This window comes from Alosa pseudoharengus, unplaced genomic scaffold (assembly GCF_046254945.1).
Source record: "Alosa pseudoharengus isolate Yale_2024_CS ecotype anadromous, Long Island Sound unplaced genomic scaffold, YU_APseudo_1.1 YU_APseudo_1.1_scf_14, whole genome shotgun sequence".
Classification (NCBI taxonomy): Eukaryota; Metazoa; Chordata; class Actinopteri; order Clupeiformes; family Clupeidae; genus Alosa; species Alosa pseudoharengus.
In genome coordinates, this window is record NW_027468609.1 from 30174169 (window position 1) to 30195794 (window position 21626).

Genomic DNA, 21626 nt, shown 5'->3' on the forward strand with positions numbered 1-21626 from the left:
GGCCGTCCTTCTCACCCTTCTCCAAAGATGTGGCGTCGGTTTGGCTACACTTTTGCTGGTGTATTTCAGAGCACCTACGCAAGCACGCACGCACACACGCTCAGCCAACAGCGGGGTTCTCAGGCTCTGGTGGTTGATGTGGAGTTCGGTTACGCTGTGCATTCTTCAGAAGAGCACGTCAACCGGGTAGACAGTGCCAGAGCCATCCACTATCTCATGGTGCCGAGGGCTCCATGAACCCCAAACACACAAACACATTTTCACGTTGTGTTTTGTGTGTTGGCAGTAATGACTAACACTCCTCAGGGACCTTTGGCTTCCTGCTCCAAATTCTGATGAAAAATAATACTCCACCCCTCTCTAAACCACACACACACACACACACACACACACACACACACACACACACACACACACACACACACACACACACACACACACACACACACACACACACACACACACACACACACACACACACACACACACACACACACACACACAGTGTTTTTGAAAGCTCTGATTCCCCATCACTCGGCTGGCTAGCGGACGAGTCGTGACTGGGCTCACTGGTCTGATCAGTAACGCTTATGAACTGTAATTGCATCACTGTTAGCGAGTGGAATTTGCGAGGAACTCAAATTCACTGAAACTGAATTGGCAGGCTGAGGTCACTGCGTAAAATAATCAGATCAGGCGTTGTATTTATTAAATCCAATCCCGAATACAGTTTACTGTGGACGGAAGAGCAAGTTGATGGCTGGTGAATCTGCTAGTGGTTAATTTTGAGATATTTAGAGAGAATGGTCCAAGTAAGACTCAAGCCATGAGGGCATCTGAAGTCGTTATGGGCCACAGGAGAAATCTGCTTGTACTCTTCAAGGACTTGTTATTCCTAATCATAAATTCAGCCTTTTGTTATTGACACACACATATAGGTTCAGGTGTCTGTCAATGGAGATGTCCCCTCAGCAATGAAATGTAACATGATGCTTCCCTGCCTGGTAGAGTTTGTAAATCATTGATGAGCTGTTAAAGGTCAGAGTCTGCGGATCTGAATGGGCGCCGCAGTGCGGAGGGCTCACCTTCAAAGACGTCCGTCATCTTGCAGATCTGGGCAAAGGTGGAGCCGTTGGCCCAGGTGTAGACCACGTCCATCAGGTGCGGCCTGAAGGCGTTCAGGTACGTCTCCTCGTCCACGTCCAGCTTGGCCTCTGAAGAGACCTTGGCGATGCGCTTGGCACATTCCTGAGATGATTGAAAACAAAAACACATGTGGACCCAACAGACTTAAAAAAACAGTACGTGCCTCCACAGACTTGCATTTTATTCTGCTACGGTAGTATTGCATATTTGTGTAATGGCTTAATTAGTTGCCACTCCTTATTTGTACTTCAGGCAATAACTTGGGTTAGTTCTGGCATTAGTCTTTACCTGCATCTGTCGTAAGGGACCAGCCAACTGTTCTGTCAATTTGGGCATCTCATTAGCCTACAACAGACAAACAGAGAGCAGACTGCTTTCAGATCCATGTTTCAATTCCTTTTTCATAACAGAACAATATACCAGACAAATTATTAGAGGTCTCAGAACACTAAGCGATGAGGACACTTAACCACAAGGGACAAACATAAACATGAAAACAACACAAATCATATTGCTCAAGACATGAAGGAGTAACATGGGCGTATAACCAATAGCATAAGGTCCTGAGCTCGTCAGACAGTGCTTATGGGAAAATCTCACAACAGCTCAGACATACACATTAAACACGACTCCACCACAAGCATAAAGAGCTCAATATAGCTTAAAAGCCCAGAGCTTGAGGTCTCATAAAGGGTTCAAAAATCATACTGGGTGGGTCTGGTTGGAATGTAATTTCCATAGTTTTGTCACGGCGACGCCTCCCTAATTCTATAGCAACGCACAAGCCATTCAGGTCAAGAACCTGAAAAACACACCTTTGACATCGGCATCTGATTAAAACATCATGGGTGGGAATTGCTCGACAGTTGTAGAAACAGCTTTGTCTTGGAGACGCTGATAATTCCATAGTAACAAAACGTATTAGACGAAGTGCATATAACCTCAAGAAATAACCACCAAAATCTCCCCTAAAGGCTTGGGTGAGTGCTCGACCACATAACACCACCTCTGCAGTGACCCATCAGCCATCGCAAAGCACGTCATTGCACAGCAATTAGACGGCCGGCTCTGCCCCGCGGCCTTGACTTTTAACTGCGCCGCCGTTAAATGAGAGAGTTCGGGCTGCTGTGGAGTGTTCGGCGCGGGACTCTTTCCCCCAATTCCTCTGGTGCGGCCACCGGGCAGCAGCGGGCAGTCGTCCTGTACCATTAGCACCGGGCTCAGGAGACTCCCTCTCTCCTCTGTGTGTGTGTGTGTGTGTGTGTGTGTGTGTGTGTGGAGGGGATAGACCTCTTGGGTTGATGAACTAGGTTGGGATGATCTGCCAAGTCCTTTCCTCCATTTCCCTTTCCCTCCATCAGCCCATCTATCCTGCTCACTCAATCCATCCTATTCCCCGTCTGTCTTTTTCTCTCGCTCACGCTCTCCGTTTCTCTCTCCCTCCCTCGCTCACTCGCTCTCTGCCAGAAAGCGGTGGACACCGACAGGCGATTGAGAGGGAGAGACAGCTGTCCCTGAACTCTCACTCACACTTGTCCTTTCCATCAACGCCTGTCTCTGTCTCTTTTGCCCCCCCCACACACACAGGCCTTTTGTGTACACACCAAGCTGACCGACAGCTGCACATTCAAGCCATTGGCCCTGATTGAGCTGCACTGTCAGACATGCACACTAAAGCGTCTGGCTAATCCACAGGAAAGTATACTATAAACAACATTAATGAGACCTCATTTTTGCTGATCAATGTTTGTGCATTTAAGTGTGTGTCTGTGTGTGTGTCTGTGTGTGTGTCTGTGTGTGTGTGTGTGTGCTCATACGCAAACACACATTTGAACATTTTTTGTAAGTGGAATTATAAACTAAATGTACAAAGGCAACATCAAAGAGAGAGAGGACGAGAGTGAGTGAGAGCAGTAGTGTGTGTGTGTGTGTGTGTGTGTGTGTGTGTGTGTGTGTGTGTATGTGTGTAGTCTTGGCCTGAGCAGAGACCCGTTGGCCAGGCCTGGTTCTGAATTCCTCCGTATTTGTGGAGGGACCTGAGGGAGAGCGAGAGCAAGAGAGAGTCCACTCTAAGCTCCGTCTGAATCCCGTTCCAGATCCCTGGAGCTGATCAAAATGCACGTCCACCTCCTCTAATCTCCTCGCCTTAAATGGCCACGTAGCCCCAGACCATCGCGTAGCGTAGCCCCAGACCACAGCACCGTGAAGTGCAGCGTAGCCCCACACCACAGCACCACGCAGTGCAGCGTAGCCCCACACCACAGCACCACGTAGCGTAGCGCTCCCCTCTCCTGCAAACAAGCCGCTGGAATACCTGCCGCAGGGAGCGAGAGCCAGTGCCTCCACTGGAAGGTCGGTCAGCTTTACGGCGCGATTGTGTGTGTGATGAGACAATGACGGGAAGAGAGGTGTGTGTGTGTGGGGGGGGAGGTGTTACGTACGTTTTCCTGGAACACGAAGACGCTGAGGAGGGCTGTGGCCTGCTCGGCTGTCAGGTCGTTGAAGAGGCCGTTGAACACCATCTCAGTCAGGAGCAGCTCGTCAGCACTGCAGGACAGAGACGAGAGACACACACACATCAGTGCTGGAAATGAAAGTGCAGCGGTTGTCTTAATCGGTCAGGTGCTGAGCAGACCCTTCACAAACCAGCTGGATGAGTCAAACATACACAGCAGTCTGATCATCAATGTCTGAAAAAATAGAGATATACAGATACAGTATATATATAATTACAGCTAACATAGTGTTAACTATACATCTATATATATTGCCTGCATCTATATATATATATAGTTAACAATATTTAACCGATATGACACCCATTTTGGCTTTATTTTCTTAGAATGGAAGTGCTGTGGCGGCAACCTTTTTAGTCATTGGTCAGCATCAATGACAGTAATAGTTTGAACTTCAACTGTAAGATCTGGAGGACTGATTTATGCCAAAGATCTTCAAACCCATGGCATGTGAAGTGAAGTTCAAGAAGAACTGATCACTTCATCAATCAAATTAAACCCTCAAATCATTCCCGCTGTGGCTTAAGACAACTGCGATCTGTGGCTCCTCTTCCCCACCAACATTTGATATTGAAGCCCGATGGCAAGAGCTGGATCGCCGACCACTGTGGTTTTAATTTGCGTCTTGTCTGACGCACGCAGTTCTCAGGAAACCCAACAGTCGAGGCACGCAAACAAGACTTATTAGGATGTCAATCAAGACTCATGCCTGAAATGGCTTATGCGGTTTCACAGTCTAATTCACAGGCAGAGCTGCAGAGATAAGGCAGACCACGGGTTGTTTTGAACTAAACACCAGTAAGGCCAAAGTTAGAGACGTTTCCTGAATGCTTGTACCACCTACCCTTCGATGAGTAAGCCAATGTTTGCCCAAAACTAAACTGAATCCGGCCCTCAACTCAAGTTCTTAATGGCTTATATCTGAGATTAAACGCTGAAGACAGCAGTTCTCAATGTGCTTCAGATATAACTTATAGTGGAACTGTATGTGCAATCTGAGTGGTTCCTGTTGGGTTTTAGAGGGTATTGCTAACTGTACATGTGTGGAACTGTACATGTGATCTGAATGAGGGGCATTGCATGGATAGAGGGTAGATGTGACTTGGCTCTTGTTTAAGGTCTGTTTGGTCATTTCTCCCATTTGGGTCACCTCCTCCTCTCACCTGCTGATCTCGCAAGCGACGCGACCCTTCATCTCGATGACGTCGGAGGCTGTGGCGAAGCCCAGGCGTCGGAGCACACGCTTACGGCACTTCAGCTCGTCCATCTGCAGCACTGTGCGCGCCCGCTTCAGTTCCCGCTTCGCTGCCTTGATGTCGCCCGCAATCTGGGGAACGGGAGAGAAACCGGAGAGAAGGGTAGTGTGAGAGAGATGGAGACAAACACTGTTTAAACAACACACACAGTCTATGATGGGAATGTTGAAACAATTGCAGAAAAGGCTGAACAATTCCCAGAGGTTGACCTTCCATTTTTCCCATGCCCCAAGACGATTTTGTGCCATTGTGGCTACAGAACACAATCTTTCACTAAATATCACAATCATCTGAAAAACATTTCACTCGCAGCAGAGAGAAACATCTGACTAACATTATAGAACGCCATCATGCACGACCAATGAAGCAGGACATGCCTACATGTGACTGCCACAGTAAGGCACCATTATCTGTGCCTGGACAAAGACACCATTTTGCAGCATCAGGACATACTCAAATATGGATAAGGACGTTAGTTAGTCACCAACTTGGGATGTCAATATCGGGGGGGAAAAAAACATGGACACACACACACCTTTAGAATGGACAACAAACAAAACAAAACAAAAAAAAGGACTTTGTAGGGCGGTAAAAAAACCATAAACAAACAACAAACAAAAGCAAAACAAACAAACAAACAAACAAACAAACAAAGGGGCCATCTCTATGCGTGTCCAACACGCTGAGGGCTCTAAATCCAATCAGAGGAGAGGGCTTGAGAAGAGCTGAGACAGGACGATTAAATGGTATTGGCCTGCGCTGAGACTACTGTTCTAACCTCGCGTTGTCAGGCTATCACGCCCCACTGTCACCAGCTAAGCGCATTATCCACTTAGGCCTCCCTGTCCTGCTTGTTATAACATGCTTGTGCATGGACATGCTAACACCCACTAGCCTTATTATTTTACCTGGTTATGCAGGGATTATCAGCAGCGAGAGGTTTCCTTTTTGGCACGCACACTACAGTTTAAGACTGGTGCTAGGCTAATGTTCTTTTTTATTTGCAATTAAGGAAATATATCATTTAAGTGGCTGTTAAAAGGGACCAAGACCACTTAAATGCTGCCCTTCTGCTTTAGATCCTGTAGTCTGCAAATCTTTCAGTTGTGTTCATATATGCAAGACAGCTGGTTCAACTAGCAAGCTATAAAAAATCTTTTGGACAAATATTGGCAAAATGCAATTAACAAATGTTATGAGAATGCAGAATGTTTTATAACTGAAAAAAATGTAATCTATTTGTCACTTGAAACACTGCATATTCCTCATCATTCATGACTAAAATGATCCAACATGTGCTTCACAGAGAAACCGACTGTAGTTATGTGTGTGTTATGAAGCTCTGACCCTGGCCCGGCGTGGTTGTTTATCTGGAGCGAGTGTGTGTTACATCCTGCCCTGGATGTTACGAGGGCTTAAGGGCAGCACGGGATCCTGGATTGGGGCAGAAGGTTGGGGTGGGGTGGGGGTGGGGGTAGGGGTGGGTGGAGGTGTGCGGGATTGCCCGATCTTTTTAGAGGAGGTGTAAATCTCACGTCATGCCTAATCAAACACGGTAATCTGGTTTACAGGGGACCGTGACACACAAGAGGCAACTCACGGCCACTCTCGTGCCAACAGCTTAGAGGCAAAGGAATTTGAACCTGAACTAGCCCGGGAGAAATGCCATCACTAGGAACTAATCAGGGCAACTGTACTTTCACAGCACATGCAAATTCCCACAAATCTTCGAAGTTCTCCAAATATGCACACAAATACACACACTATGCTTAAATAAGCACACAAACAAACTCTTTTACGAGGCTTGTGGGAATCCTCACTATAAATGAACAATAACACATTTCATAATAGTTGTTTAACAGACACTAAATAGCTCCTCAATTCTTTTGCTGTGCTTTTCTCCTCCGTCAGCTCACATCAGCTTCGTATTTACAGCCAGGGCGGCGTGACGTTTGAGGGAGCGCCTGGAGGGACGGATTGCCATTGTTCGGTGTGGAGAGATTCGTGGAGCAGAAACAACGTGCGCCAAGGACCGTTTCCTGTATTTGTTTGATTCAGCAGGAACTTCAAAAAACCTTTAACATGCCAGGAAATGGCACCGTGCCCGTGGTGCTAAATCAAAATAAACACACACACACGCAAACCCTCCCTTTGGCCACACTCGCCACACACACACACCCTCCCTTCTGTCACACTCGCCACACACACACACCCTCCCTTCTGTCACACTCGCCACACACCCTCCCTTCTGTCACACTCGACACACACACACACACACACACACACACACACACACACACACACACACACACACACACACACACACACACACACACACACACACACACACACACACACACACACACACACACACACACACACACACACACACACACACACACACACACACACACACACACACACACACACACACACACACACACACACACACACACACACAAAGCCTCCCTTCTCAAATCACACTCAAAAAACACACACACAAACAATGGCTCCAACTTGTCCAGGCCATGAATGCTTGATGGGGAACACTTGTACAGCTGATTAACTGGATGAACTGCCCACACCCACTCTAGCTGTGTGGCTGTTTACCGGCTTGTCTTTAGGAAACTTTCTCCCAGCATTATACAGCTAGCCACATAGCTGTTTGTTTTCTTTACAAAGAATTACAAAAATTACAAAACACAGCTGTCATCCATTTGGCCGTTTTGTATTACAAAACAACACTTTCATCAGTTTGGGTGTAACTGAAAATACTTCTTCCTTAACTGTAGATTCTAGGTTTCTGTGGTCAGCCTGGTTAATGGAAGCTGTACTGATCAAAAGGGCATGTTTTTGTGACATGCAGTGTCCATGGATTTTGTAGTCAGTGTATTTAGGGTGGACGCTCACCAGGGCTTTCTTCTCACACAGCGTGTAGACGGCCTCCAGGCTGGGGTCACTGTGCAGCGGGTGGGAGTACATCCGGTGCTCGAAGGCCTCCACCTTCTGGATGACCTTCTTCAGGGCCGGGTCCTTGATGCCCATGTCGTCAATGGGGTCCAGGAGGGGCAGGCCGTCAGGGAAGCGCTTCTGGACCTCCTGGATAGGAAGACATGAAGGAAGGGAGGGAGAGAGAGAGAAAGGGAGAGAGAGAGAGAGAGAAAGAGAGAGAGAGAGAGCAAGGGAGAGAGAGAGAGAGAGAGAGAGAGAGAAAGAGAGAGAGAGAGCAGACATTTTTAGAAATATTGTCTCCACAAAAACAATGGGATGTATTTAACCATCCCTTTTATGAAACGCCCTGTCGGTGTCAGTGTGTCTGAAACTTGCCGCTTCCGAACTTCCACCTCTGGCCAGATTCTACCCATTTGCCTCATCCCAGTTCTGGCTCATCCTGATCCCATCCTCAAGTGGCCAGTCTAATAAGCAAATGAAGGGGCCGATTCACATATCTGCGGCATTTAGCAGCCGGCTGCGCCGAGAGGTGTCTGTTTTAGCCCATGTGCAGACAGAGGAGACGTCTGTCGCCAGATTTAATCTCGCAGGCCGGCTAAGACAATGCGCGTGTCTGTGTCCACATGGGTGAGGCGGTGGAGCTGACATTTACTAAACAGCATGGGCACTGTGTCCTAAGTGTGGTGTGTGTGTGTGTGTGTGTGTGTGTGTGTCCAGGATCGCAAGCTCAGTGTGAGAGTGTCTTGGCACCATAACTATTTGCATGTATGGAAGTTAACAATTGTACTATTTGCCTATATGGAAATTCACCGGATAAGAGAAGGTGAGAGAAGAGAGGGAGAGAGAGGGAGAAAGGCTCAGAGTGACAGACAGAGAGAGAGAAGATGGAGGGATAGAGAGAAACAGAGTGAAGTGAGGAGTGGGTGGCCATGGAGAGAGAGGAAGGGAATGAAGAATGAGTGGATTTGGGGGGAGGCTGCCGATGGCTTTCCTCTCACCTGGATGGATTTGAGCATGCTCTGTCGGTTGTCGTAGGGCCGCAGGTCTTTGGGGATATAGAGGCGGACAGAGCTGATGCTGGTGATCAGGTGAAGCATCACTGGTACAACCTGAGAGAGAGAAAAAGAGAGAGAGAAAGAGAGAGAGGGAGAAAAATAACAGAGTGAATGATTGAGTGAGCACTAAAGGAGAAAGACAACAAAGTGACAGGCTTCTGCATTTTTTCCACTGCAAGATATCTGGATCTGCTCAGCCTGCTGGACAGCTCTGAAGGAAAAGCCTGCTGTTGCGTCTGTTTCATGTGCTCCCAATATAAATCCAGCACCTGTGATGCATAAAGACGTCTTCACGACAAAACGGCCGCTGTTTTATCTTTCAGCGCTGTGCTTTGCCTGACCAAAAACTACAAAATAACCCCCCCCCCCCCAAAAAAAAAAAAAAAAGAAATGTTATTTATGGCAAGGGGCAGTCAGAGAACATCCACCACAGGTAGCACACTGGCAACAATTCTACATAAACCTGGACTGCATTCTGTAATCACCGGGAGCAGAGGGAGAGAGAGAGAACGTTAGAAGCAGGGAGTTTGAGGGGGGCCATGGAGGAGGGAAGAGAAGAGAGGGTGAAACAAAACAGAAAAGGTAAAGACGAGAGAAAGAAAGGACTGAACGTGTCCCACATCTGTGCTTCTGAAACTGCTGTATCGCTTAACACAGAGAGAGAGAGAGAGAGAGAGAGAGAGAGAGAGAGAGAGAGAGAGAGAGAGAGAGAGAGAGAGAGAGAGAGAGAGAGAGAGAGAGAGAGAGAGAGAGAGAGAGAGAGAGAAAGAGACTACTGCCCCAGAGTATTCAACAGGGGTGTTTTGGAGAGGGCAGATTTGTAGAGTGGGGAAAATGATCCTGGGGAATGCAGAGAAAACAGCACACACTGTCACTTGATGGCCAAATGCGCCATATTGAGTTAGAGGTCAGCTGGCGCTAATGTGAGAGAACACAGCAGTTGACAGCGCCTGTTTAACATAAACACAGGAGGCGACTGTCAGTATAAACACACACACACAAAATAAGAAGACAGCCCACTAGTTCAGCATCCAAATCCAGGTTTTCTGTATCATTCTAGCTCTTTAACTGTATGACATTTGAAATATTCTAGTGCCTGACAAAAATATTGCAAGGGCTCACACACTGAAAATACACTTTCACATCAAACACACAGAAACTATGCTAACTTGGAAGGCTGGCTTAGAAGCATCTGTCTTTACAGACATCCTAATTTAAATCAATCAAATGAATACAATTTCCACCATTTTACATGTAGGTCTGTCATTTTCCTTTCTGTCTCATCGACACAACATCTTTGTTTTAACAGGAAGTGACCCAAGACCGGCAATGCAGGCACCAGAGGGACACGTGATGGATGAGAACAATTAAATATTACTACAAATCAAATTATTGCATAAGAGTGCAACATGTCTTTTTTAATCATCCACAACTTCTCAAGAAACAACCACATAATGGGTAAACTCCACCCTTTATTACAATGCCTACTTCATTGGAAGGCAGTCAAACCCAATACAGGCCTGGACAAGCCACAAACCAGCCCATTCACGTTGTAAAGGGTATTTAAAAAAAACGGCAGAAGTTTGCTTTACGGCAAAATCAATAAACAGGGTTATCGAGGCCCATCGGCTGTGGCGCTTCCTCCGGCTTCGGTAGAGCCCGGTGCCATGCCTCCGCCATGGCAGGGTTTGAGACTTGTGTCCTCCCCGGAGTAGCCGCGTGCGCTGCTGAAACAATGCCAGCATTCACATGTACAGTACAGTACAGACTCTAGAGCCTGCTTGGATAAAGAGGCCTGCTATGTGCTATGCTAATGTAGATGTGACCTTCAGAGCCCGCCCCCCCCCCACCCACCCACCCACTTCCTGCCTGTGTCATGGCCCATGACTCTTGTGGTGTTAGTGGAGGCTAGTGAGAGCACAGCTAGTCAGGTTCACATGATGAAGCCCTCAAAGGAAACGGCTTCAGTGGAAACATAGGGGCTATGACTGTTCAAGCTAAGCAGCAGTCATAGCTCTTGGTACAGTGCAAGCGAAATGAGAAGTTAAACCATTATCCAATGAATGCTTCTCGTTTCTCAACGTTCAAATGTAACGACGATCAAGCTGTTGTTCCACACACTTGCAGGCTACCTGGAGCAGAGAGGTTTTTATCTTCACTCTGTAATCCCTTGAAAGGCAAACAACTAGCCGGGAGCCTTGGGCGGTCAGCGGCGCTGTTTGTTTTTGCAGTTGGAAAAGGCCGGACTCCCAACCCTGACAATGAGTCTCGGCCTGCAGAAGGCCCGGCCATTACTGTCATTTACTCAGCTTTATTCAATTGTAGTTACTGAAGACCGTACACTCTGTGGTGGTCCTTAGGGAAGAGGGGAGAGAGGATTGGGTGGAGGTAGGGGGTGGCCCTTGACCATGCCAATGATTCCTAATGGAGCCAAACTCAATAATCCTGGACCGTTTAACAATGTTCTCTCAGAGAAGGGAAAATAAACGAGAAAACTAGCCTTGCTAGGAGAACAAGAGGCATGGAGAGGCATCGTTTATCAAAGCCCTGACAGCAACAAAAACAGCATGTTGTTATGACAGAGTAATGGCTAAACCAGAGCTGACTGCTGGGTGTACTCATCCTGCCCCCCTCCACTCACCTGCATCTCGCCCTTCTCCCCTGGGGGAACGGGACGCGCAGACTCAGTGGCGGCGTTCTTCACGCTGTCCTTGCTGCAGTGGACCAGAACCTCCACCACATAGAGAGGATCCACATCCCTATCCACCACCTACAGAGAGAGAGAGAGAGAGCAGAGAGAGCAGAGAGAGAGAGCAGAGAGAGAGAGCAGAGAGAGCAGAGAGAGCAGAGAGAGAGAGCAGAGAGAGCAGAGAGAGAGAGCAGAGAGAGCAGAGAGAGCAGAGAGAGAGAGCAGAGAGAGAGAGCAGAGAGAGCAGAGAGAGAGAGCAGAGAGAGAGAGCAGAGAGAGAGAGCAGAGAGAGCAGAGAGAGCAGAGAGAGAGAGCAGAGAGAGCAGAGAGAGCAGAGAGAGAGAGCAGAGAGAGCAGAGAGAGCAGAGAGAGAGAGGGGAGAGAGAGAGCAGAGAGAGAGAGGGGAGAGAGAGAGGGGAGAGAGAGAGGGGAGAGAGGAGAGAGAGCAAACATGCACAGTGGTCATTTCTACAGTTTTTTTTTTAATGGCATTCTAAAATGTATAAACACACCACTTCATAGTGACACGGACACAACATTCTGGGGGTAAAAGTATGAAGACATAACACTTAACAGGAAGCAGCCTTAAGGAGCAAACACTCAATGTGACTACTTTACGACTGCACAGAATAACACCCTTTAATAGAAATTTATGTAACTGTTGACAGGAAATCCAAGCGCTCTTCATGACTTCAGCTTCATTTCACATTCTTCCAATTTGTCATTTGTCTCAAATTCCAAGTAATTTCCCCTAACTTTTGAGGCATGCAGAAACTCTGTGTGAGACATTCATCTCCACAATCATCTTGGTTCCAGAAGATTCCTAATTAGCATTTGAGTGCTACATTTACAGCCCTTCTGGGTCTTCAGCAGGTGGAGGCCAACTAAAACATCATCCCTTTTTCATGCCCAGAGAATTTCCTGTCACTTGACCGCTTCCTCGGGCCAAGGAATTGGCTGGGCAGGGCAGACTTGCGCAACACACTCTCCATCTTATCTCCAAAGTCTGTTTGGGAGGTATGCACTCACCACTCCTGAAACTAATCTGTTGCTTAGGATATGCGTGTAGCTGGGTACTAAAATCTGGATGTGGTTGTGTATACGTTCCTTCATAAGCAGATCTTCATGTATATTTCATACCTATGTATTTCTAGACCATGAGTAGGGGTAAATTAATTTCCCTTAACGGGAGGAAGAAAAACAAAGATAAGGACCGACTAGACTGCCTTGCAATGGCTCAATTCAGAATTTTTTTTGGTTAAGTCAATGTATATGCAAAGTGGAATACGGAATGAAAATTTGGAATTTCCCTTTGGAAACCACAGAGTACAAGGAAATGAATGTTTGCTGTAATAATACGCAAAAATAAGCACAAAGCAGGATATGTCTGACAAATACCTTGACATTTGTCTTCTTGGAAAAGTTCACGACGACACCCCACCCAAAATCAGCTTCCTCATTCTTGACCTGGGAAAGGACACAACAAGACCTGATCAAGCACTTAGCAAGTAGCAAAGAGCAAGATGTTATAGCAGTGGTCCCCAAACATTTTCTTCAGAGGTCCAGCTCACTATGCCTGGCTCTAAGAGAGGGCCAGGGACTCGGAGTATGTCAGTAACTGTAAATAGCTTAGTGCTGTGAACAACAGCAGTCTACTTTAGTTGGGGTCTGTTGATGGGCAAAAATGTCCACACAATGTCTGCCTCCTTGTTGTCCCCGTCAAGGTTGCCATGGTCATGGACACCTCAACAGGCACAAGCAAGATCTTAATTTAATCATTTTAAAATCTAAAAGTATATTTTAGGAATTTGTGAACTCTGAACTCAAGTTGTGAACAAGCAATATCCTACAAATAATTTAAAGTTCTCAAATTAGGAGAGTTTTATGAAGTGTTGGAAAAAGCATCCGAAATGACCACCTTTCTAACTTGCACTCATCTGGTGAGAGCTGTGGGAACTTTGCCGTCTTTGCATTCGTGAACATTTGAACGAGTGAATAAAATATAGCAATAATTATCCCAGAAATTACTTGAATAGAAATTACCGGTACACCTATTAACAATTAATTGTTAAACTTTAATAATACTTTAGAATACATTGTTTGCAGATAGGCCTACATTTAAATCAATGGCAAAACAACCACCAGTGGACAAAAAAAGTGTTACATGTGTACTGTTAAGACTCGCCATAGAGAATGAATGAGAGAAATTACAGAGGTTATAGTTTGACTGTCATACTCCAGTTCGGGCCTGATGCTATATACCACGGACATGAGGTGGCGGGCCGTAGTTTGGGGACCACTGAATTATAGCAACTGGTGTTTGGTGCACAACCAACCAAGCCACCACAAGCTGGAGTAACTGGGGGGAGACTCCAATTTGACTGATGTAGCTACAAAGGCAGACATTTTTATGGGACTAGGATTTCAAAGAACTGAGCGAATTATATATATATTTTTAAATCTGCTCAACCTGCTCAAATATATTTCCAGGCATGTATAGCCTAAATGTAGAAAACAGCATAACGTGAAAAAATGATCTCTGCCTCTCCCTCATTCCCTTGGACACCCTCCTTCTCTCTCGCTCGCTCTCACACACACACACACGGACACACATTTAATAGGTCCTGACCTTTACTAGCCGCCCGGGCTGGAGGAAAGGCAGGCAGTATTTGGGCTTGCGGACAAACTCCTCAATCTCCTTGGCCAACTTGGCCAGCTGCTGGCGGATCTTGTAGTAGGTGACCACACTCTCCTCGTTCGGGATCTCTATGGCATTGTACTGCTCCTCCAGTTTCTTCATCTCTGCCACAAAAAAAAAAAAAGTGTGTGAGAGTGTGTGTGTGTGGTGTGATGTGGTGTTTGTGGTGTGTCTGTGTGTGTTAAGCATTCACATTGCCAGAGATTTGCTCTTCGCCAGTCGCCTGAATTCTTTTTTAACTTTGCCGCATGATGATTCACATTGCAAGTCAAGTGGCTATTTCACTTGTTATCGCTGAATTACATCAACATTCCGTGGTCTCCCGTCACTGGACTCTTGTACGTGTGAACGGGGCTTTAATCTTCTCCCTGCTCAGAACATGGAATGACGTCTACAGCATAGCTATGGCACTGAGAACAACTTCATCTGAACACCGACAGATGCATGTCTTCTGAGGCAGTGGGTCTTACAGCATTAATGAGTTAATAAGGTGCCTACAGCATGCCCAGATGTCGGGTTATGGCCAAATGCTTGACAAACAGTTCCATGAATAGCTGCATACTCTGACTAAGGCATAAGCAAAACCTCTTAGCGACCAGCTGGACATCTCGTCTGCATTTTTTTTACGGAGACGGCTGTCCTCTGAACTGCTAACAATGCACATCAGACAGACAGAGGGACTTTAGAAAACCATCAAGGCAGAGAGACTCCAATAAAATGTGTGCCGTTTCTTCTATAAACGACCTCTCTCAGGGTCACTTGAGGTCAGTTGCACTACTCACTCTCAACCACGCCGGGTACGGCCCTGTAGTGCTGGAACTGGTAGAAGGACTTCTCCAGCATGTACTCGGGGTTGATCTCCTCCACTCTAAGCAGGTTCAGCACCATGTTGTAGGTCAGGTGGAAAGCACTGTTCAGAGGGTCCGCCGAGCCCTGGCATAGACAATAGGTGGATGGACAGACAAAGACAGACAGGGAGACAGTTATATTGAGCCTTTTCAAACCATCCTCATACCTTAGGTGCTATTCTCAGGTGCAAAATGCCATTCGCATTAAATTCAAAGACACCTTTGGTCAGCATCCCACACCTGGATTAAGCCTGGTCCGAGTCTAAAAGCTATTTGCAATTGAGGATTGTCATTGAAGTTCTCTTCTAGTCTAGGTCTTATTTTCATCAGGTTCATCAGGGGTGTAGTGAAAAAAAAGAGGTCAGTAAACTATAAACTCTGTGATCAAGCGGACCACAACTTAGTCACTGGTAGGTGGACCACAGCATATCGGTGTATATTTATTAGAGCCCAACCCATAAAATCAGTGTGCCAATATTATCGGGCGATATTAACCATTTGCCGATCTATCGGTATCAGCATTTATAACGGCCAATAATTATTTTTAAATTAAGTAAAGGAAAGCCAAAGAGTGATCCTTCATCTAAATTTCCAGCATTGTCTTTCCAGCAGTGTATTTGTGAAACATAAACGCAGTTATACCGAGTAACTTAACAGCAGGGCTCCAGAGTGCGACCAATTTGGTCGCATATGCGACCTAATTTTTCAAAAGTGCGACTAAAAAAAAAATCGGAGGTCGCACCCGTGCGACCAGCTATTCGAGAGAGGAAAAAGTGTCCGCATTGAAACTCTACCTTTGGTTAAATAACAGACACATATTTGGCCAATATCGGGCAATATCATGGTTTAAACAAATCACAGATAGTGAAGGGCGGGACCTCCCTTCTGATTGGCCGTGGCCCAGTGCCTGTGTGTAAATTTGAAAATGCGTGTGCTGCAGAGAGAGAGAGAGAGAGGGAGGTCAGAGACCCGTCAGATAAACAGAGTGGATGTAGTTGCATTACAGTGTGGTCACATAGGCCGAGATAAATGTCCCCTCTCCCCACTGCCTTTCAGCGGCTGGCAGCAGCAAACCAATCAGACGAGCCCGAGATGATCAAGTTTATCGTTGCCTACGATAGGCCTAGTGAAACTTCACCAAGTTCAGTCCGAAATAATTATTCACCAGAAAAATAGTTTGAACGTAAACCCGACGTACAGGAATGCCACTTGCGCCAAATTTATAGGAGTCATTGCAGATGAAAAGACGTCTTAAAATTGCGAACAATGCATACAACGACCGAACGACAGAGATACAGATATCGCCGAAAAGGAGTGCGTCATTGACCGCAGTTACATGCAGGGAGTAACCCGGTTTTCAACAGCAATAAAAAAAACAAAAAACAGCAATTCGTTTTGCGCGCGAGTTGTGTAAACTCATTCTGATGGCATCAATCAATTTAATCCGGTATTTGGCGCAAACCGAATATCACTGCTACATTTAAAGGGACACCAGGCAACGTTTTCGTTTTAATTAATCATCTTCGTAAGTCGGTATATGGTTAAATGACTCATTACGGGGCGAATGAAGGCTCTCGCCTGCCCCTACTGCCTGTAGGAAGATTATCCCACTTGCAAGTTCGGTGTATCCTACCCGCCGACCGAAGCAGGATCAGTTTACAGCACAGAGGCAGGCTAACGAAACGCTAGAGATTGTTGCAAACGTGTGTATAATGGCAGAGCCAGCGAAGAAGCAGCGAAAACCCTTGACGGAAGACGCAAAGAAAAGGAAAAGAGCTTCAGACCGAGCGAAGGGGAGTTTCGCAGAGAAAAAGCATCAGGCTTGCCTGGTGTCCCTTTAAAGCCCGAATATTCCCTGCATGTATACAGTGGTCATTGTGTACGGTGAATTGAATGGACACATTTAGATCGAGCATGGCAAGTCATTGCAATAGCCTATAATAGGCCTACCATTTCGTTACTGCATTAACCATGTTCTTATTAAAAAAAAATTAAAAATACTAAAATTAAAAAGTAAATTGCATTGTGGGGCTGTCAAATGATTATTGCAATCATTGCAAAATCACATAAAAATCCCCCAGGCTACTTGGAACATCTCTTTAAATTGTGCTCAAATACATTTCTATGGAAGATGCGAGCATGGCGAGCTGGTTTAGCCAAGGCCTAAAGATCATGAAGGATAGTATGTAAAACATTGAGCCATGAGATGTGCAGTTTAGTTAGTTAGTTAGTCTGGAGCCCTGCTTAAAAGCAATATAATTTTTCTCTTTTGACTCTCATTCCACGGAAGACTGATCCCCCCCCCCCAATGATAAATGTAAACCTCCAATGTGCTACAGCTCACAGTGGAATTAAAGTATTGGCGAGATCACCTCCATTGCAAACATACATAAATTAGGGGTTTCACACTTTCTGACTGGTTGTGATGACAGGGTGCCAGACGTGTCAAGGAGTAGTAGAGCAAGATGTCAGAGAAACAATAAACACAGACACGCAGAGTCGAGTCGACAAATCAAAGCACTCGAGCACAGTAAAGGGGTTCTAAGAGAGAACGGGAGGTTGCCGCTTCGACAGCTTCTTAAGGAAAAGGAGAGAGAGACACACAGAGTGAGAGAGAACGAACGAAGGAGTGAGAGGGAGAAAGAGAGAGCTAGCAAGGCTCAGCGAGGACAAATGGGGTGCTAGCGTGCCAGATGATTCATGCTACACAGCGATTGCCGGCACAGCCGTCAACCCCTCTCGCGGCGGACCCAAGATCAACTTTCAGCGTCCAATGCAGCGGGCTGTTGTGAAAGGCACATAGCATCTCACACTCACTCATACTCACACACACACACACACACACACACACACACACACACACACACACACACACACACACACACACACACACACACACACACACACACGAGATCACAACAACTCCTGAGAGGGTTGCTATTGCGCAAACGGTGCCTGTGCCCCCACTGTGTTAAGCCAACATGGCAGTGCCACCAGGGCAGCAAAAGGGAGAGATGGAGAGGGAGAGCAGGGTGAAGAGTGACCTCCCACAGAGCCCCTGTGCAATAAGACCTCACTTGCACTGCCAGTTACAGGCCCTGTGGGGCCAATTCCCCCCAAACAAGGCTTCCAACATCCCACGTCCTGGTGGAGATTAACACAGTGTCTGTGTGAGTGAGTGTGTGAATAAGATAGAGAGAAAGAGAAGAAAGAAAGAAAAAGGAAGAAAGAAAGAGAAGGAGAGAAAGAAAGAGAGGAGAGAGAGAAAGAGAAGGACAGAGAGAAAGCAAGTCTGGCTATGAACTCACTGGCAGGGACTGGTTTTATGGTGACATCAGTGGGATTGGGTTGGGGGGGTGGGATTATTGGTGAGCCTGAGTTACTGCCTGTTTTTGTTTTATGGCTAAAGTGGTTGCACAAATGCACTTATTTATGCCCATCCAGCATGACGGGCCTAGAATGGGAAGCATAACTGTAACTTTGGGAGTATAACGTCAAGAGACCCCACACAAGATTAGAGAAGATTAAAGATTAAAGAATGGTGGAGGAGGAGGAACATGGCTACAGAGAGATAAAGTCCAAAGTTACTCAATTGTTTCTGCAAGCCAGGTCATGAGTTGAACTCCCATAAAGCCCAAGTAATGACCTCACTCGGCCATATCGACAATAACAGGATCTGGACAGAGCTATACAGCGAAAGGGCAGAGGAAAAAAAAGAAACAGAACACCGTGACCATAAGGGGGAAGGGACAGATGGGGAGAGAATGACAGAGAGAGAAAGAAAGACAGAAAGAGAGAAAGAAAGAAAGTAAGAAAGAATGAGAGAAAGAGAGTAAGAAAGAGAAAGAGAGAAAGAGATTTGATTTTGAATTGAAAGAGAGAGAGAGAGAGAACATTGACATACCTTGAGGAGCTGCTTGCCCACGGAAGGGCTCATCTTCTCGTCCACCATGAAGATGACGATGCCCCTCTCATCCATGCCTCTCCTGCCCGCTCGCCCAGACATCTGGATGTACTCGCCCGACGTGATCTATCACACACACACACCAATACGGAGAAGAAATGACTCAAAATGTCCTCACATTTTCACAGGTCTGTTCCACACACGCTGATATTATGGACCCATGGTAGCTATTCACAAGAGTATCATGACCTACTGATTGAGGGAAATGCAAAGGCACTGGGGTAGTGACCACAGCGATGACCACAGATAACCTCATAATTTCTGACTTAACACTGGTCACTGACTTAACACGCTTCAATAAGGCAGTACTCGCTGATAACCAAGAAAACTAATAACATTGTTCACAGAGTAAAGCTGGAGTCCTATCTATGGCAATATAATATGACCCAACAAGACCCATTAGGCTTGAAACAAAAATAATCTAAATCGCAACTACATCCTCTGGCCTTCACATGGCTTCAATTAGGGCCTCTTTTTCTCTTTCTTTCTTTCTCTCTTTCTCGCTTTCTCTCTCTCTCTCGCTCGCTCTTCGCAGGCGTCTACCTCAGATAGACGCTCCCGCTTCCAGTAGAGGTCGAGGCCCTCGTGCTGTTCCACTCGTTTAAAGCCCATTGTTTTTCCCTCTCCCCCGGACACTAATTTAATAATGCCCTCATGCTGACGCCAGCACCAAGGGGTTTTGCAGTCCACTCTCGGCTCACATTGCATCTTTATTTTCATCCGCTGGTGTTTAAAAACCTCCGGGCTGTAGCAGAGAAACGCTATGAGGGGAAAAGGGAATGAGAGACAAAAGAGAAATGCCAGAGAGAGGAACAGAGAAAATGGGGGATGAGAGGAGGAGAGGAGAGGAGAGGAGGGAAGAGAAGAGAAGAGAGGAGAAAAGAGACCAGAACAGACTGAGTCTCTGGCAGGAGTTGTATGTGCACCAGATGTTCCCCTTTTCACTCACAAACACAGACACACACACACACACACTCCCCTGGATGGCAGTTCCCTCCTCTCTTCTTGAAGAGAAAGAGAGAGGAAAAAAGGAGAGACAGAGAGCAAGAGAGAGAGAGAGAGAGAGAGAGAGAGAGAGAGAGAGAGAGAGAGAGAGAGAGAGAGAGAGAGAGAGAGAGAGAGAGAGAGAGAGAGAGAGAGAGAGAGAGAGAGAGAGAGAGAGGAAGCGAGCCCCATTTTTTATTCAGAACAGCTTGAGTCCTGAGCCGAGCGCTCCTGTAAACAATACGTGGCAGTGGTGGACGTGGCCATCGACAGGAGGCTCCAGCTCTCCCCAACTCTAGCACCCCTAACACACAAACCTGTCGCTTGGATGCACCAACCTGCACCTCTCTCTCTCACACACCCAACAACCTCAACGGCAACGCATCAATTACGACGTCTGGAAAGGTGTTAGTTCCCAGCAACTGATATCTAGATCATGTTACACAGGTAAATTACAGGATAGGTATCAGTAATCAGTATTAAATGGCTGGCAGCATTCCTGGTGGTGCCACCTGGCCTGACCGAACATGTCTAATGACTCACTCCCACGATAACGGATGCTTTCAGTAGCTTGCTATGAGCTGTTAGGGACTGCATGAGGCAAAGTCCATTTAAAAATAGGTCCTAAATAGGTGCACATTCGACAAAGGCATCTGCCAAATAATTGTCAAGTTTATTTATATAGCACATTTTTTAAGCGTAAAGCCCCCTACATATTCGCCATTCCTGACCGGTACCGCGACAATGTGACCTCACGGGAGCAGCGTAACCATTTATACTCGCGCGTGGTGGTCGCAACACTATTTTCAATATTCTCTTGAACAGAGGTGTCGCTGTTGTGAAAAGGCTATCGCTACCTACGTACTTCAGACTTCAGTTGCTGCTATTCACAACTACCATCATTACCATCTAGTTTCCAAGGTGTCTGCAGATAGATAAATAGATGGATATATAGATAGATACTTTATTCATCCCGAGGGAAATTGTAATAATTTAAACAATTTAATTAGCTGGCTAGCTAGCTAGCAGCTGAGTTTGTGTAATTTCCTAAAGTGGAAAGAGACTTTGTAAGACGGGTGTCACTTGCGCTCAAGCCTTATCGGTGCTCACAGTCCAGGACTAAAGAGTCAGAAAGACTGGCTGGGCCACTTCAGAGAGACTGCACCCAGGGATGACCGGAGCACTCAGAGAACTTTTTTTTTTTTTTTTTTTTTTTTTTATTAAGGTGCACAAACGACTGACGTAGATTTGACGTCGTTTAAAAGTTCTCTGAGTGCTCCGGTCATCCCTGGGTGTAGTCTCTCTGAAGTGGCCCAGCCAGTCTTTCTGGAAAGAGATTTTGTTCAGGTCTTAGTGGATATCTTTTGGTTGAAAATAAATCTTTTCTATTCTTTCCTCTTAATTCCACGTTGCTACTATCGCTGGTAACTTTGTGCTACCTGGCGCTACCCGGCCAAAATCCTGGCGCGCCAGAGAGATCTACGTCATTTTGACATCACATTGTGGCGCTACCGGTCG

General features: G+C 46.3%; 1 protein-coding gene across 1 annotated transcript in view; it reads right to left on the bottom strand.

Annotated features, from left to right (window-relative positions):
- The window catches only part of mtrex (Mtr4 exosome RNA helicase), a 37291-nt gene that overhangs the window by 3518 nt on the left and 12147 nt on the right, over window positions 1-21626 (bottom strand). The window contains exons 15-25 of the mRNA XM_076284624.1: window positions 19065-19190; window positions 15095-15245; window positions 14244-14416; window positions 13013-13081; window positions 11567-11695; window positions 8869-8979; window positions 7829-8017; window positions 4826-4989; window positions 3588-3693; window positions 1435-1491; window positions 1086-1248 (exon numbers count right to left, since the gene is read on the bottom strand). Coding sequence (XP_076140739.1) covers window positions 1086-1248; window positions 1435-1491; window positions 3588-3693; window positions 4826-4989; window positions 7829-8017; window positions 8869-8979; window positions 11567-11695; window positions 13013-13081; window positions 14244-14416; window positions 15095-15245; window positions 19065-19190 — 1438 coding nt within the window. The remainder of the gene's footprint in view (window positions 1-1085; window positions 1249-1434; window positions 1492-3587; window positions 3694-4825; window positions 4990-7828; window positions 8018-8868; window positions 8980-11566; window positions 11696-13012; window positions 13082-14243; window positions 14417-15094; window positions 15246-19064; window positions 19191-21626) is intronic.